The 14993-nt window shown below is 46.3% G+C and overlaps 1 protein-coding gene across 1 annotated transcript in view; it reads left to right on the top strand.

The window, feature by feature from the left end:
* XYLT1 (xylosyltransferase 1) overlaps positions 1 to 14993 on the top strand; it is a 369232-nt gene that overhangs the window by 199567 nt on the left and 154672 nt on the right. Inside the window, exon 3 of the mRNA XM_034939970.3 lies at positions 12125 to 12635. Coding sequence (XP_034795861.3) covers positions 12125 to 12635 — 511 coding nt within the window. The remainder of the gene's footprint in view (positions 1 to 12124; positions 12636 to 14993) is intronic.

Below are 14993 nucleotides of genomic sequence, written 5' to 3'. Positions count from 1 at the left end.
AGCCCCTAAAACAAAGAGTTATCCAGCCCCAAATGTCAACAGCGCTGTCCTTGAGAAACCCTGCCTGAGAGGTACGCAGAAGGCTTTATTATTAAAGCAAGACTGGGTTGTTCACATTCTCTCTCTGTGCCTATCTCTGTGTGTGTCTCCCTCTCTTTCTCTCTCTCTGTGTCTCTTGCTCTGTGTCTCTCTCTGTATCTTTCTCTCTGTGTCTCTCTCTTTGTCTCTCTGTGTCTCTCTCTGTGTCTCTCTCTCTCTGTGTCTCTACCACACCCCCTTTCTCTCTGGATCTTTGGGTATTGTGGCCATAACTGGAATAACACAATGGAATGCTGCAATTAATTAGAGGCAAACTGTGTTCAAATAGTAACGAAGAAGAGGCCAGCCTTCGGGACACTTAAAAACAAACAAACAAACAAACAAACAAACAGTTAGGAGGCCTCTCTCCATAGAAAAGCTCTTCTGTGTGTGAGGCATTTTGTTCCAAAACAGACATGGTTGTTGTCATTTCTGGAAGGGTCTGCTCTCTCTCCCTCTGTCCTTGGGTCTGACTTTGCAACCTCATGTTGTCTCTGGAGTCTGACTCCCGTGCGTCACTTCTGACCCTGCCTCTTACCCACCGAGTGACCTTGGGCAAGCCTGGCTCAGCCTCACTGGCCCCATTTGAAGGGGCATTCATTTTTTCTGCGGAGAGCCAGATGTTGGCTTTTCTGGGCATGTAGTCTCTGTCATAGCTACTCAACTCTGCCGTCCTAGCACAAAATCACCACCTTCAGTGTGTGCACGAATGGGTATGGCTGTGTTCTGGAAGAACTTTATTGACAAAAGCAGGTGGTAGGGTGTTTTGCTGACCCCTGACCTACTTTTTGAGATAATTTTGAGGAATGAATAGCGATGCCAAGCCACGGGCTTAGCTCCGTGCCTGGTAGGTAATCAGCACATAGTAAACAATAGCTGATGTTTGTTTCTTCTTCTCGTTCCATTTTCTCTTGCATTTCCTTCCTTTTCGTCTTTTTCTCCTCTGCCATTATTTCGCCCTCTGCTGTGTATCTCTGTACCACACGGCTGTCTCTTATGCTGATAGGGAAAGAGCCAGGAGATGCCAGTTCAGATCTTTCCCTGCCACCTGCCTGCAGTCCCTTGGGTGCTCTGAGCGCTGTGACTGTCACTGTCATGTCCCCCTGATGGGGTTGGAAAGAGGGGAGTGGGTTAAGTCAGGGGCTGGGCTCTGAGCACGCTTTGTTGGGCTCTTTGGTTTTTACCCCAAGGACTTAGCCTTGCAGGCTCGAGGTCCAGGCTAGGTGGCCTTGGGCTGCGTCAAACATAAACAAAGCCAGACCCTATGAAAGGGGTAAGGGCACATTTAATCAGTAATGCCTGTTGCAATAGGAAAAGCATCCAGCATGGAACTGAACTCAACTTGGATTTGTTCAGAGGTGACTGGGTGTTTTAAAGAGAGAAGGAAGCAGAGTACGGTGGCCCACGCCTGTAATCCCAGCACTTTGGGAGGCCAAGGCAGGTGGATCACGAGGTCAGGAGTTCGAGACCAGCCTGACCAACATGGTGAAATCCCATCTCTACTAAAAATACAAAAAAAAATTAGCTGGGCATTGTGGCACACGCCTGTAATTCCAGCTACTCAGGAGGCTGAGGCAGGAGAATTGCTTGAACCCGGGAGGCGGAGGTTGCACTGAGCAGAGATCATGCCATTGCACTCCAGCCTAGGCAACAGAGGGAGACTCCATCTCAAAATAATGATGATGATAATAATAATAATAATAATAATAATAATAATAATAATAAAGGGAGAAGGAGAGAGGTGGGAGGGAGGGAAGGGAGATGAGCTCAGTGGACTCAGGGAAGTGAAGAATTACCAAAAGCAGGAAGGGAGGGTTGGTCTATGTGTGACTCAAATGGGTTTGCTAACTGCTGTTTATGAAGTTTGGCTCCTGCTCTCTTACAGAGGCTGGGAGATGATGCCCTGTCTAGAGGTGTTAGCTGGAACAAACAGTAAATTATTTTGGCAGCCTTGAGTTTTCTAAAGCAGTCACTTTAAGCAGGAGCTGGGGTCATCCCAGGGATGTGGCCTTGAGCTGTGAGAAACTATGTTAGTGTTTCAGGCCAGGCGTGGTAGCTCACGCTTGTAATCTCAGCACTTTAGGAAGCCAAGGATTGCCTGAGCCTAGGAGTTTGAGACCAGCCTAGGCAACATAGCAAGGTCCTGTCTCTACAAAAAATTTAAAAAGCTGGGTATAGTGGTGAAAGCCTGTGTAGTCCCAGCTACTCAGGAGGCTGAGGCAGGAGGATCGCTTGAGCTCAGGAGGTTGAGGCTGCAGTGAGTCGTGATCATACCACTGTACTCCAGCCTGGGGAACAAAATGAGACCCTGTCTCAAAAAATAAATAAATAAAAAAGAAAGAAAGAAAGAAAAAGAAAAACAATGTTAGCGTTTCATTCAAGTCTTTATAGGTAAAGGTGAGAGGCCCAGTAGAAAAAGGGGGCAGAAGAGGCTGACTAGAGTTTGATCAAGGACTAACTCTTGACAGCAGGTCATTCTTCCTCCCTGAGGATGATTCAGGACTTGAGGGGCCTGGGTTCCTCTCTCTGTAGGAAAGTATTTATCGGCCGGGCGCAGTGGCTCACGCCTATAATTCCAGCACTTTGGGAGGCCAAGGCAGGCAGATCACCTGAAGTCAGGAGTTTGAGACCAGCCTGGCCAACATGGTGAAACCCTGTCTGTACTAAAAATACAAAAATTAGTCGGGCGTGGTGGCGGGCACCTGTAATCCCTGCTACTTGGGAAGCTGAGACAAGAGAATAGCTTGAACCCGGGAAGCGGAGGTTGCGGTGAGCCGAGATTGCACCACTGTACTCCAGCCTGGGCAACAAAGAGCGAAACTCCGTCTCAAAAAAAAAAAAAAAAAAAGTATTTATCACTCAACTTCGATTTCTATCTGTTCTGTGTGTGTGTATTGTGTATGGAAGTAAAATACAAATCTAAAGGCTTGGCATGTAGCAAAACAGCCTACATAAAAGAATCCTAAACTTTTAATTTTAAGAATCAGTAAATATTTCTGATTGTACTTATGTATTATGTCAGTAGTTCTCAAACTTGGTCTCAGGATTGCTGTATAGTCTCAAACATTATTGAGGAACCCCAAAGAGCTTTGGCTTAGGTAGGTGCTATCAATTATTTCCTATATAGTAATATTTAAACTAAGGCATTCTTAAAATGTTTATTAATTCACTTAAAAACAGTCATAATAACCTATTACTTGTGTATATAAAATATATTTATGAAAAGTATGCATATTTTTCCCCAACGAAAACAAATTTAGGAAGAAGGGAGGCACTGTTTTACATTTTTTGCAAATCTCTGTAACACCTGGCTTAATAGAAGACAGCTAGATTCTCACATTTGCTTCTGATTTCTGATGCAGTATGACGTGCAGTGGAGTTTCTGGAAAACTCCACTGTACACTCATGAGAGAGTAAGCGAGAAAGGAAAATAATGTCTTTATATTATCGTGAAAATAGTTTGTCATTAAAGATCCCCTGAGAAGGCCTCAGGGACCCCCAGCAGTTCCCAGACCACACTTTAAGAACCACTTTAAGTCACCATTGCAATCATTAATTCTATTTTAATAAATTATACCTAATATTTATTAAGTTCTAGGTATTAAGCTAAGTGTTTTAAATTCATTGACTCTTAATTCTCATAACAGCCTCATTAGATTGGGTACTCATTATTGTCCCCATTTTACAGAGAAGGAAACTGAGGTAGACAAAGTTAGGCACTGTGCCCTGGGCCACACAGTGAGCAAAGGCCAGGGTCCAGATTTCAACCCACTGTGCCTCAACACTCTGCCTTTCCAAAAAGACTCAGTCTTGGCCGGGCGTGGTGGCTCACGCCTGTAATCCCAGCACTTTGGGAGGCTGAGGCGGGCGGATCATGAGGTCAGGAGATCGAGACCATCCTGGCTAACATGGTGAAACCCTGTCTCTACTAAAAAATACAAAAAATATTAGCCGGGCTTGGTGGCAGGCGCCTGTAGTCCCAGCTACTCGGGAGGCTGAGGCAGGAGAATGGCGTGAACCCGGGAGGCGGAGCTTGTGATGAGCCGTGATCGCACCACTGCACTCCAGCCTGGGCGACAGAGTGAGACTCCGTCTCAAACAAACAAACAAAAGACTCAGACTTGCTCATCAAGTGACAAGGCGCTAGCTTAAAATATCATCCTGCTGCCACTTGAGTGCTTAACATGTATCAAGCCTCTCACCCAATGTTGTTTTGTTAAATAGAATTATATGTGCATGACATATTAGTTAATCCCCACCTTACATTTGCAAAGTAGGTCTTCTTACCCCCTTCTTTTGTAGATGAGAAAAATGAGGCTCTGAGAGGTTAAACCTCTTGCCCTCCGTCTCAGAGTTAAGGAGCAGAGACTGGATTCCAACCCAGCCCTATCAGTCTCACTCCTTCCTGCCTCACCCTGTGCTGTTTTGCATCCCATTAACATGATGCTACATTGCAAAGGGCTTTTTACTTAGGGTTCTGTTAAAGCAGAGCCTGCCTGCGTCCAGCGTGGTCCACGGGTTTCTAAGTGCTGGCCAGCCACCTTTTGTGCATGCAGATGAGCTGGGCGAGGGGCCTCTGTTAGGTCTATTTGCATTGGCAGCCTGGGTAATTGCATGTCCTAATTGGTACAGCCACACACACTGTGCTTCCACCGTTCGCCTACCCTGGCACGGAGGTCCTTTTGGAAGCAGGTGCAGGCCTCTCCCCGTTTGTCCCTCCCAGTGGCCTTGGTAGCCTTGGTGATTGGAACGAAGCCTCGGACACTGAGTTCAACACCAAATAACTACCCAGCCGGCTGTGCGTGCACATGGCACAAAAGGAAGCCGTAAACTGGTCACGATGAGCGGGTGGGCCGGGCGCCCTCATGTGTGAGCAGTGCACCTGGCTGGGATTTCCCTTTGGCCCTGTCCCTATTCCTAATAGCTGTGGAGAGGCAGTGGGGTATTGAAAGGCATGATCTCCAGACCTAGACAGCCTGGGTTCAAATCCTGGCTCCTCTGTTTCCTAGGTGTGTGGATTTAGTCATTTAACCTCCCTGAACCTTAATGTTCCAATCTGAAAAATGGGTAGAAAATATAGCGTCTTCTTTATCAGCTCATCATGGAGATTAAATGAGTTAGTACGTGCAACAGGCTTGGAACGGAACCTAAGACATACGTGTTTCTTAAGCACTTTGGACGTGTCAGGCACTATCTTCTATGCTTGATCGATTCAGTCCCTGGGAGGTAGGTGCCATCTTCGGCTCTCTGGGATGGATGAGGAAACTGAGGCAAAGAGAGGCGAAATGTTCTGTCCCAGCTTGAAGAACCCCAGCAAATGGAGAAGGGAGGAATCAAACTCACTTCTTCCTGAGTCCAGACCTCTGAATCTCAGTGTGCTACTATAGACGATAATAGAGGGATAGGGCTGCAGACGGGATACCCTTTGAAGCTTCCATTTTGTCCTCAGTTCCTGGTCTCCTAAGGTCCATCGAATTGTTTTAATGAGCTGAAGTGGCAGAATTTTGTTCATTGAATATATTGATTAATAACTAACTCAGAATGGTTAGTAACACACATTTGGGACACATCATTTTACAGATAAGAAAATTGGACATCGGCTAATGCAATACTAGTACCCAGGTCTTCTCCATCCCTACCTGGTGCTCTTTCTACATAAACAATAAGAGCAAAGGTGGATAGTTTAAAAATCACAGCAACCCACCCCCACCCCTCAGAAATGGGAGCAAGGGGCCAGGATTCAGTAGACTAAGTATTGATTCATCCTGAACCAAGAGAACCTGGGAAAAATGGAAACAGACCCACGTGTCTTTGCAGCAGCAGCGTGGTTCAGGTAACCTGCTTCTCGGAGCCATATTATGTTTAGCATATTTCTACCTGATTGAAATTGACTCTAAACATGCCCAAGGTTGAATGGGAATGGAGGACATTATTGCATTTAATTATTTCTCCAGAATAAAAATGGATTCTAGCAGCAGCTTAGAGGTAAGGCAACAGCAGAGCAATTAGAGTTTTGGAGCTTGCACGCAAACATTTGAATGTGCAATCATTGTAATAAGTACATTAAAATAAAGTAAGTCAAAGGGTTGCATTAGCATAAATAACTCAAGGTGAGAGAGTTGGATTGATTAAGAGTAGAGAAGATGATGCCAGTTGATCACAATTGCGAAATAATAACCCATCTGTCCTCTAGGCAGAGACTGTCAGGGGAGAGAGAGTGTTAATTGGTAGAGTTCCCCAGTCTGGTTTACTGCTCATTCTTCTTCCAGCTTTGTGTGGTGGGCATGTTCTAGTAGTTTTACATACACTCTTCCTCACTGAATTACCCAAGAGGTGATGTGTTGTTTGTTTGTTTTGAGACAGAGTCTCGCTCTGTCACCCAGGCTGCAGTGCAGTGGCACGATCTTGGCTCACTGCAACCTCCATCTCCTGGGTTCAAGCGATTCTCCTGCCTCAGCCTCCTGAGTAGCTGGGACTACAGGTGCGTGCCACCACGCCCAGCTAATTTTTTGTATTTTTAGTAGAGACGGGGTTTCACAGTGTTAGCCAGGATGGTCTCGATCTCCTGACTTCATGATCCGACCGCCTCAGCCTCCCAAAGTGCTGGGATTACAGGTGTGAGCCACTGTGCCCGGCCTGAGATGGATATTATTATCATCCCCATGGATACCAAGGTGTTATCATCCCAATGTTTTAAATGAGGAAACTGAGACACGGAGAGTTTGAATCACTTCATTACTAGCAGTGTAGCCTCGGTCAAGTGATTTAACCTCTCTCTGCGTTAGTTTCCTCCTCTTAAGGAGTACTAATACTGTCTGTTTTGGTGAGTTTTCAAGAAGATTCAAAGGACACAGAGCATGGGCCACTTGGGTGCTGGGCGTATGATGGCTATTTTTTATGGGTCTGCCTGGAGACCTCCCAAGATTGGTTTTGTGAAGGGAAGGGATCCTGGGTTTGGCTTTCTGGATCTTGAGTCTCCACAGAAAGGACAGAAAAGCCAAAATCTGTTTGCCCCTTGGCAGTCAGATGAAGAGTTAGGGGGAACATGAAGTGATATGTCATGTCCATCCTTGGATGGCTGGATAAAGAAAATGTGGCACATACACACAATGGATGTTAGCCTTCAAAAAGAAGAAAATCCTGCAACATACAGCAACATGGATGAACTCTGAGGACATTATGCTAACTGAAAGAAACCAGTCACAGAAGGACAGACAGTACACGTATTTATTCCGCTTCTATCAGCTATCGAAAATAGTCCGAATCCTAGAACCAGAGAGTGAAATAGTAGTTGCCAGGAGTTGGGGGATTGGGGAGGAGCATGGGGAGTTGCTGATGGACAGGCATAACATCTCAATCATGCATGCACAATGAAGAAGCCATAGAGACCTGCTGTGCAGTACTATAGCCAACAATATAGTAGTACATGCAACAATATACAACAATTTGCTGTATGTTGCATATAGTACTATATTGTTGACTATAGTTGCATAGTCAACAATAATACACACTTAAAAATTGGTTCAGAGGGTAGATCTCATGTTAAGTGTTCTTATCACAGTAGTCCCAGTACTTTTGGAGGTCGATGTGGGTGGATCACCTGAGGTCAGGAGTTCGAGACCAGCCTGGCCAACATGGTGAAAACCCGTCTCTACTAAAAATACAAAAATTAGCCGGGCATGGTGGCACATGCCTGTAATCCCAGCTACTCAGTAGGCTGAGGCAGGAGAATCACTTGAACCTGGGAGGCGGAGGTTACAGTGAGCCAAGATGGCGCTGTTGCACTCCAGCCTAGGTGACAAGAGTGAAACTCCATCTCAAAAAAGAAAAGAAAAGAAAAAAATGAATTGGAGGGGGGAAGCCAGAGAGAATGCCGCAGTCACTATAGAAAATGACAATGACTCTGAGGGACAGAAATTCTCAGGCCTCCAATTCTCGCTGACTGTGCCTCTCTCTGACTTTTCTGGAAGCGATCTAGTATCTGTGAGCCCTTTTGTTCCAGAAGACAAAATATTTTCCTTCCCTCTTATACTCAAATCTTTTGGGTTCCCATGGCAGCTGAGTAGCATCTGGGGCCAGGCAGAAGTTCACAGGGCCACCACAAGCTAATCATCGCCATTGTGGTGGCCTGTCTTGAGTAGAGAGCAGGTATTAATCATGAGTCCCATCAGAATCAATGGTGGTGCCTCTTCCTGATATTACACGTTAGCCAGAGGAATTGGCCATTCTCTGATTGTCAGATTAGCTTCATTGGCCGTGGGGGGTGGAGGGAGATGATCGCAGTGTTTTCTATCTGGTTTTGCTTGGCAAAGTTCAGCCAGAAAGTGATGGAGAACAGGAGCTTTTGAAATGGGGGTTTGTGGAGGTTTTCTGTTGTGTGGCAGGGAAACTTGCTGATAACAAGGAAAGAGAAGGGCCCCAGAATGACACTTAGGATATGTCTGAAGAGAGAAAACGAAGATGTCCATCAGGGCAGTAGCTCTTCTGGCTTACTCCCTGCCCTTTAGACATTTCTAGAAACTTCTAGAAAATGGGCTTAGGGACAGAATTTAAATATATGTTCTTGGAGCATGGGAGTCGTCAATAGATTTTTCTGTCTGTTGGAGGGAGAAAAAAATTGGCTCCTGTACCTGACTCGGCTCAAAGGAAGAAAGGAGATCAGGTTAGCTCCTGGATTAATCGGGACGAGTTAGACCATGCTACAGTAACACAGATCCCCTAAATCTCAGTGACTCAAAGCAGCAGGGGTCAATTTCTGCACACTGAGGGTTGGTGGAGTCTCTACTCCACATGGGCCTCACTCAGGGATGCATGACCTCCACCAGCAGGAGTGTGGCTGGATATTGTGGTATCCAGGGAATGACACCTTATGGGTTCCAGTCACTGCTCTTGGCCATAGCATGTTTCCTGTCTGTGCCTAATATGCAAGGGATAGGGACGTACAATCCTAACACATGCCTAGAAGGAATGGAACAGAAATGATTTTTCATAGCTTTATTGAATGCCACCCCTGCCCCATCAGCTCCATCCCGACAGACGCTAATATGAGCAAAGACGGTGATACCCATTATTCCACTGCAGGGGAACTGAATGCTTCTTGATTTACTTCTCAGCAAAACACAAGAGGCGTGATACAATAGCAGGTTTTAGAATCAGGCAGATGCAAGTTCACTGCCTCCCCAACATGAATTTGTGCAAATTACTCAACATCCCCAATCTTATTTTCCACCCTTTTCTGTAAGGTGGGCGAACAGTAGTGCCTACGTTGGAAATTATTTCCAGGAGTTAAGTGAGGTACTGCATCCAAGGGCTTAGCATGGCACCTAGCATGTGATCCATAGTGAAGAATGTATCACAACAAGCGTTGGCTCCTCGTTCTATAAAATGGCAAGATAAATACATCCAATTGTCAGTACCCTATAAGTAATGCCTGTGAATAACTTACTGTGGTGCCTGGCTCATGGTAAGAGCTCAGAAAATGCGCCTGAGAGGCTGCTTGGGACTCTTCAAGGGCCTCTGGATAGAAAAAAAGGGAAAAGAGGAACATCAGCAGGTTTTGTTTAGGTTACAAGAATAAAGATGTACTCTAGGTACCAACTGAAGGGGATTTTTTTGTAGGTATCTGTGGAGAATAAGAAAGACCAGAAGCAGAAGGCCCTCATTTATAGGTCAGGATATAAAAGCAGTTCCTGTGTACAACCAGTAGCCGCCCTGTGACCCAATATGGACTGGTCAGCTGTTTTTTTCTTGGTTCTTTCTCGTTCTTCCTACCTTGTTACCTCCCAGCTCCCACAGCCTCAAACTCCACGTGCTTCGTGGCTGCTGCTTACTGTCTCCCTATGACTTCCTGCAACACAATAGGCCACTAGCCAGCCTGAAGATTGCAATTTGGAGGTCACACACCTCTAGCAGATTCATTTAGCTGGGTGGGAGGGGCCAGATCTTGTGGTTCAGTGTCAGCTTGCAGTACTTAAGGGTTTTGGGTGATGGGTGTAATAAGGATCATACAATTTCTTGGAAGTGGATCGTGTCCCTGGTAGCACAGAGTGTGGGGTGTGTGATCTGCCTGGTTTGAATTCCAGCTTCACCGCCAACTAGCTGGGTGACCCTGGGCAAGTCACTTGTTCATGGGTGCTTAGTTTCCCATCTGCAAAATGAAAGTCATAGCAGTACTCAGCTTACAGAATGGCCACAAGGTGTCTTAGTGTCAGAGCCTCCAACAAATAGGAGAAATTCGTGCTTACTGCTAGGAGCAATGGAGCAGAGGCTAGAGGGGCATCTTTTTTTTTTTTTTTTTTTTTTTTTGAGACACAGTTTCACTCTCCCCCCAGGCTGGAATACATTGGTGCAATCTCAGCTCACTGCAACCTCTGCCTCCCAGGTTCAAGCAATTCTCCTGCCTCAGATTTCTGAGTTAGCTGAGACTACAGGTGTGCACCACCACCCCTAGCTATTTTTTGTGTGTGTGTGTTATTAGTAGAGATGGGGTTTTGCCATGTTGACCAGGCTGGTCTCAAACTCCTGACCTCAAGTGATCCACCTGCCTCGGCCTCCCAAAGTACTGGGATTACAGGCGTGAGCCACCACGCCCAGTCCTAGGGGCACCTTCTTTTCCAGGCCATCACTAAGTCGTATATGGATGGTGAGGACAGAAGCAACTAACCCAGTCCCAGAGGAGGAGGCCTTTTAACTCACACTCCAGCAGAGCAGGGGTCTTGCATACATTTTCTTAAAGGGCTGGATAGAAATATTTTAGGCTTTTCAGACCAGAAAGTTTCTATTGCAACTATTCATTCTGCTATTGTATCAGGAAAGCAGCCATGGACAATACACAAATGGACAGGTATGGCTGTGTTTCAATAAAACTTTATTTATAAAAAACACAGGCAGTTGTTTGCTGACCTGCTGGGGTGGGAGCCTTGCTGAGGGTCAGCTGCTCTTGGGTACCCCTGCAGATCCGCTGTTCAGGCCCCGACACCTTTTTCCTTGGGAACTGGTAAGAGGCATATTTCAGCCCTCCTTAAAAGGAGGACTAGCAGGGATGCCGCCCATTGCCCCTGTGTTTCCATAGCAAAAAGGGCAGCTATATGGAGCCATTACTGTTCTCTGTGGCTTCAGAGGTCAGGGGCCATGTTGTAGGACACTGGATACGCTTTCAGATTAAGGCCTTGGGAATGAGCTTTAAGCAGAAGCAACATGTTACAGAAACAATTTGGGGCATTGGTTGAATGATGCATTTGATCATTCGACTGATCAAAGTAACCAGGACCCATTTACCCATGGAGGAGCTGAGTTTGGGGTCCAGCCCTTCTGGAAACATCCATGCCATGCGTGGTCTCCAGAATGACTCCTGATCTTTGTCTTGACCCCAAATGACTTCATCACTTCTGTTCCATGTACACACATGAAGAGCCAAACTCAAGCACAAGAGTGTCACAAGTTTGCTTTGCTCCAGGACTTAGTGTAAAGTTTATTCTACAAGGGCTGCATTCCTCTAAAAAAAAAAAAAAAATTGCGGCTGGTTTCTTTCCCACAGAATTTACAACTGCTCGGTCTGATTTCTCTTATGGGCATAGATATATGAGCATGTCCTAAAGGCAATGGAATGTATATAATATCCTACCAATATTTTTCCCTTTATAACTTTATTATATCATTTCCAGCCCTTAAGTAAACCATCACAGCACTTTCAGCTGGAATTTAAACGGGACGCTGGAACAAAATGTTTGTTACCCAGTGGCAAAGACAGTCAAGGAAAGAAACTGACTTGAAAAGGTGTGGTTAATAAGAAGCATTGAGAATCGTAGTCATGGCACTTTAGAGCTTGAAAAAGCCTTGGTTTCTGGTTGGAACATCTCCTATTTCCAGATGGGGAAACTGAGGTCCAGAGAGAGCCATCTTACCAGAGGTTAAACCAGTAGCAAAAGTAGGATGTGAAACTATGGCCCCGGCTTCCAAGTCCGTATGACTCACTCTTCAAAGGCCAGTCTGCTTAGCATGATCTCTCAGTCAAGTTTCTCTTCTGTTTCTCTCCCCTCTTCTCCAGGATGGCTACTTTTCTCATCGACCGAAAGAGAAAGTGCGAACAGACAGCAACAACGAGAACTCTGTCCCCAAAGACTTTGAGAATGTCGACAACAGCAACTTCGCACCCAGGACTCAAAAGCAGAAGCACCAGCCTGAGTTGGCGAAGAAGCCACCGAGTAGACAGAAGGAGCTTTTGAAAAGGAAGCTGGAACAGCAGGAGAAAGGAAAAGGACATACATTCCCTGGGAAAGGCCCCGGTGAGGTGCTGCCTCCCGGGGACAGAGCTGCAGCCAACAGCAGCCACGGGAAGGATGTGTCCAGACCGCCTCATGCCAGGAAAACTGGGGGCAGCTCCCCCGAGACCAAGTATGACCAGCCCCCTAAGTGTGACATCTCAGGCAAGGAGGCCATCTCTGCCCTGTCCCGTGCCAAGTCCAAGCACTGCCGCCAGGAGATTGGGGAGACTTACTGCCGCCACAAGTTAGGGCTGCTGATGCCTGAGAAGGTGACTCGGTTCTGCCCCCTCGAGGGTAAGTTCCAACCCTGCTGGCTCAGAGAGGGAGGGATCTCGTGGCCACTTCCTCCTCCTGCCCAGCCCCATTCTGCTCACCTTCTCAGACCTTCTGAGAAAGGCCACCCTGTCTTCCAAACCCCAGATGAGCACACGAGATCTTATGTGTTCTAGTACTCCCTGAATGTTGAAGTCTTGTATCAGAAAAATGTTGCAAAATCAGATTACCTTTTGTAGGTGCTTTAACCCATCGCCTTTATGGCAAAGGATGAAATTATAGTGAAATCGGGAGCTGATGTGATGTTGGCAGGAGCCAAGGGAGCTGTATTGATATGGTTTCGTTTCTCTTTCAGTAGAATATTGGGATTAGAATTGACATGAATATTATTGTAATTGATTATGATTTGAGAGGTTTCTAATTGGTTGCATTAACTTCAGAGGCTCTGTAACTTTCCATTTTCCTCCATCAAAAGTTTCTTTCCCTCTTCTCTTCTTTTTCTTCCTCATATGTTTCCTGTTTCCCTCCTTCTTTCCTTCTCATTCCTTTATTTTCTTTCTTCCTTTTTCCTCCCTTCCTTCCTCATTTTCTTCCTGGTTTGTTTCTCCCTTTCCTTTTCTTCCCTCTTCTCATTCCCTTCCTTATTTTCCTCTCTTCCCCCTTCCTTCTTTCCTATTTCCTTTCTTCCTTATTTTAATTTTCTTTCTCTCTCCTTTCCTCTTTTCTTCCTTCCCTTCTACATTCCTTCCTGCTTTCTTCCCTCTTCTTTCCTAATTTTTCTCTCCTCCCTCCCTCCTTTCTTCTTTTCTTTTCCTTCCTTCCTTCCTTCCTTCTTTCCACATTTCCTTGCTCTTTCCTTTTCCCCTCCCTCTTTCCCTTCACTGGCACTCTTTTATGTGCGGATGACCTGATGATAAACCAGCTCTCTTGCTGAGACATGGAGGGATCCGAGCTCTGATCCAGAAATTCACAGGCAGAGTGGAGGGGCCATCTGAAGATGGGGAGTCCAGTTTCACTAGCGCATGTGTAATCGTGCCATTGATGTGTATTTCTTGGTAGTGATTTTCACCTTCTCTAGTGCCCTTGGAAGGGGAATGACAGCAGCCACAGGTGGCTGCTGAGGCTTCGCTGTGTGCTAGACACCGCACCAGGCTCTGTGCAGTCCATTTGTTTATCACATCCATCACTCTCTGAGGCTGATGCTGATGTCATGAGCCCAATTTTTTTCAGATGAGAGATGTAAAATCCCTCTCCCAAGGTCACATGGCCTTTAAATGATCTTACAAGCTTACTGTTATGGCAGGAAATTTCGGACCCACTCAGAGTAGAGAGAACCCCAACGTACCGTCACCCAGCCACGTGGTCGCTGGTTATTGACTCGTGGTCACTGTTGTTTAGGGCAGGCCCCCTTCCCTCCTGCTAGCCCCTGCCACCATAGCTTACGATAATCCAGCCTCTGGGAACACTCTTAAATTTTACTTTTTTCCTTGGAGAAGATATTCTCAAAATGTTTGTGAATTCGTTTGCTCAGTGGTTTTCTCTGTGGAGAGGGCGGATGGCATCCAAAAGGCACCTTCCCACGAAGAGTTGGTGCCACTAGCAACAAACAGAGAGGAATGCATTTGAAATAAACGGGTGTGGATTTCATTCAAGCTCAGCTACCAGCTGACAGGGAGAGTCCTTTCTGCTCTCAGGGCCTAGATTTCTCCTCTGTCCAGGGAGCAGCTTGCATTCTAGGGGTCTTTTTGCTCCACCTTCCCTGGGAGCCTACTTCACTCTTTACTCCTGGCCATCCCTCCTTCTTATTGGGCCACACTGCAAGGCCAGCCCAGCTGTCCCTCACAAAGTGGCCAAAGGTTCACACTACCCCCTTGTTGGTTCTAAATCCAAATACCAACCCCTGCTTTTGTTATCTCCGAAGGGAAAAGACCCTTAAATGAGCACGGAGGCCAGCAAGGAGGCAACAGAGAGCTCTGGGGGCTCCGATGGGGTTGGGGGCATGTCAGAGTCGAGCTAGATGGAGTTTGGGGAGGTGTCAGGGTCAACAGATGCAGCTGGAAGGGATCCACTGAGGTGCTGCTCAATGTCAAGGCATAAAGTCAGAGAATCAAGCCAGCTGCAGAATTGGGGAGGAAGGGCTTTCCGTTTCACCAGCATCGGTGCATCCGGGAGCCATGCAAGGCTTTGCCTGGTGTCCTCCTGAGAAGGCAAATGCTCAATTCACCCAACTCTCTTGATGCAGAAAGGAAGTGCAGCAAGAGAATGGCTCCCCAGAAAAGTAGACTAAAAAGACCTCTTAAGAGAACTCTTCATTCGCTACTCTTTTTTTTTTTTTTTTCGAGACGGAGTCTCACTCTGTCATCAGGCTGGAGTGCAGTG

This window comes from Pan paniscus, chromosome 18 (genome assembly GCF_029289425.2).
Source record: "Pan paniscus chromosome 18, NHGRI_mPanPan1-v2.0_pri, whole genome shotgun sequence".
NCBI classification, from domain to species: Eukaryota; Metazoa; Chordata; class Mammalia; order Primates; family Hominidae; genus Pan; species Pan paniscus.
Note: the sequence above shows the minus strand (reverse complement) of the source record. Positions and strands in the feature narration are given on the sequence as shown.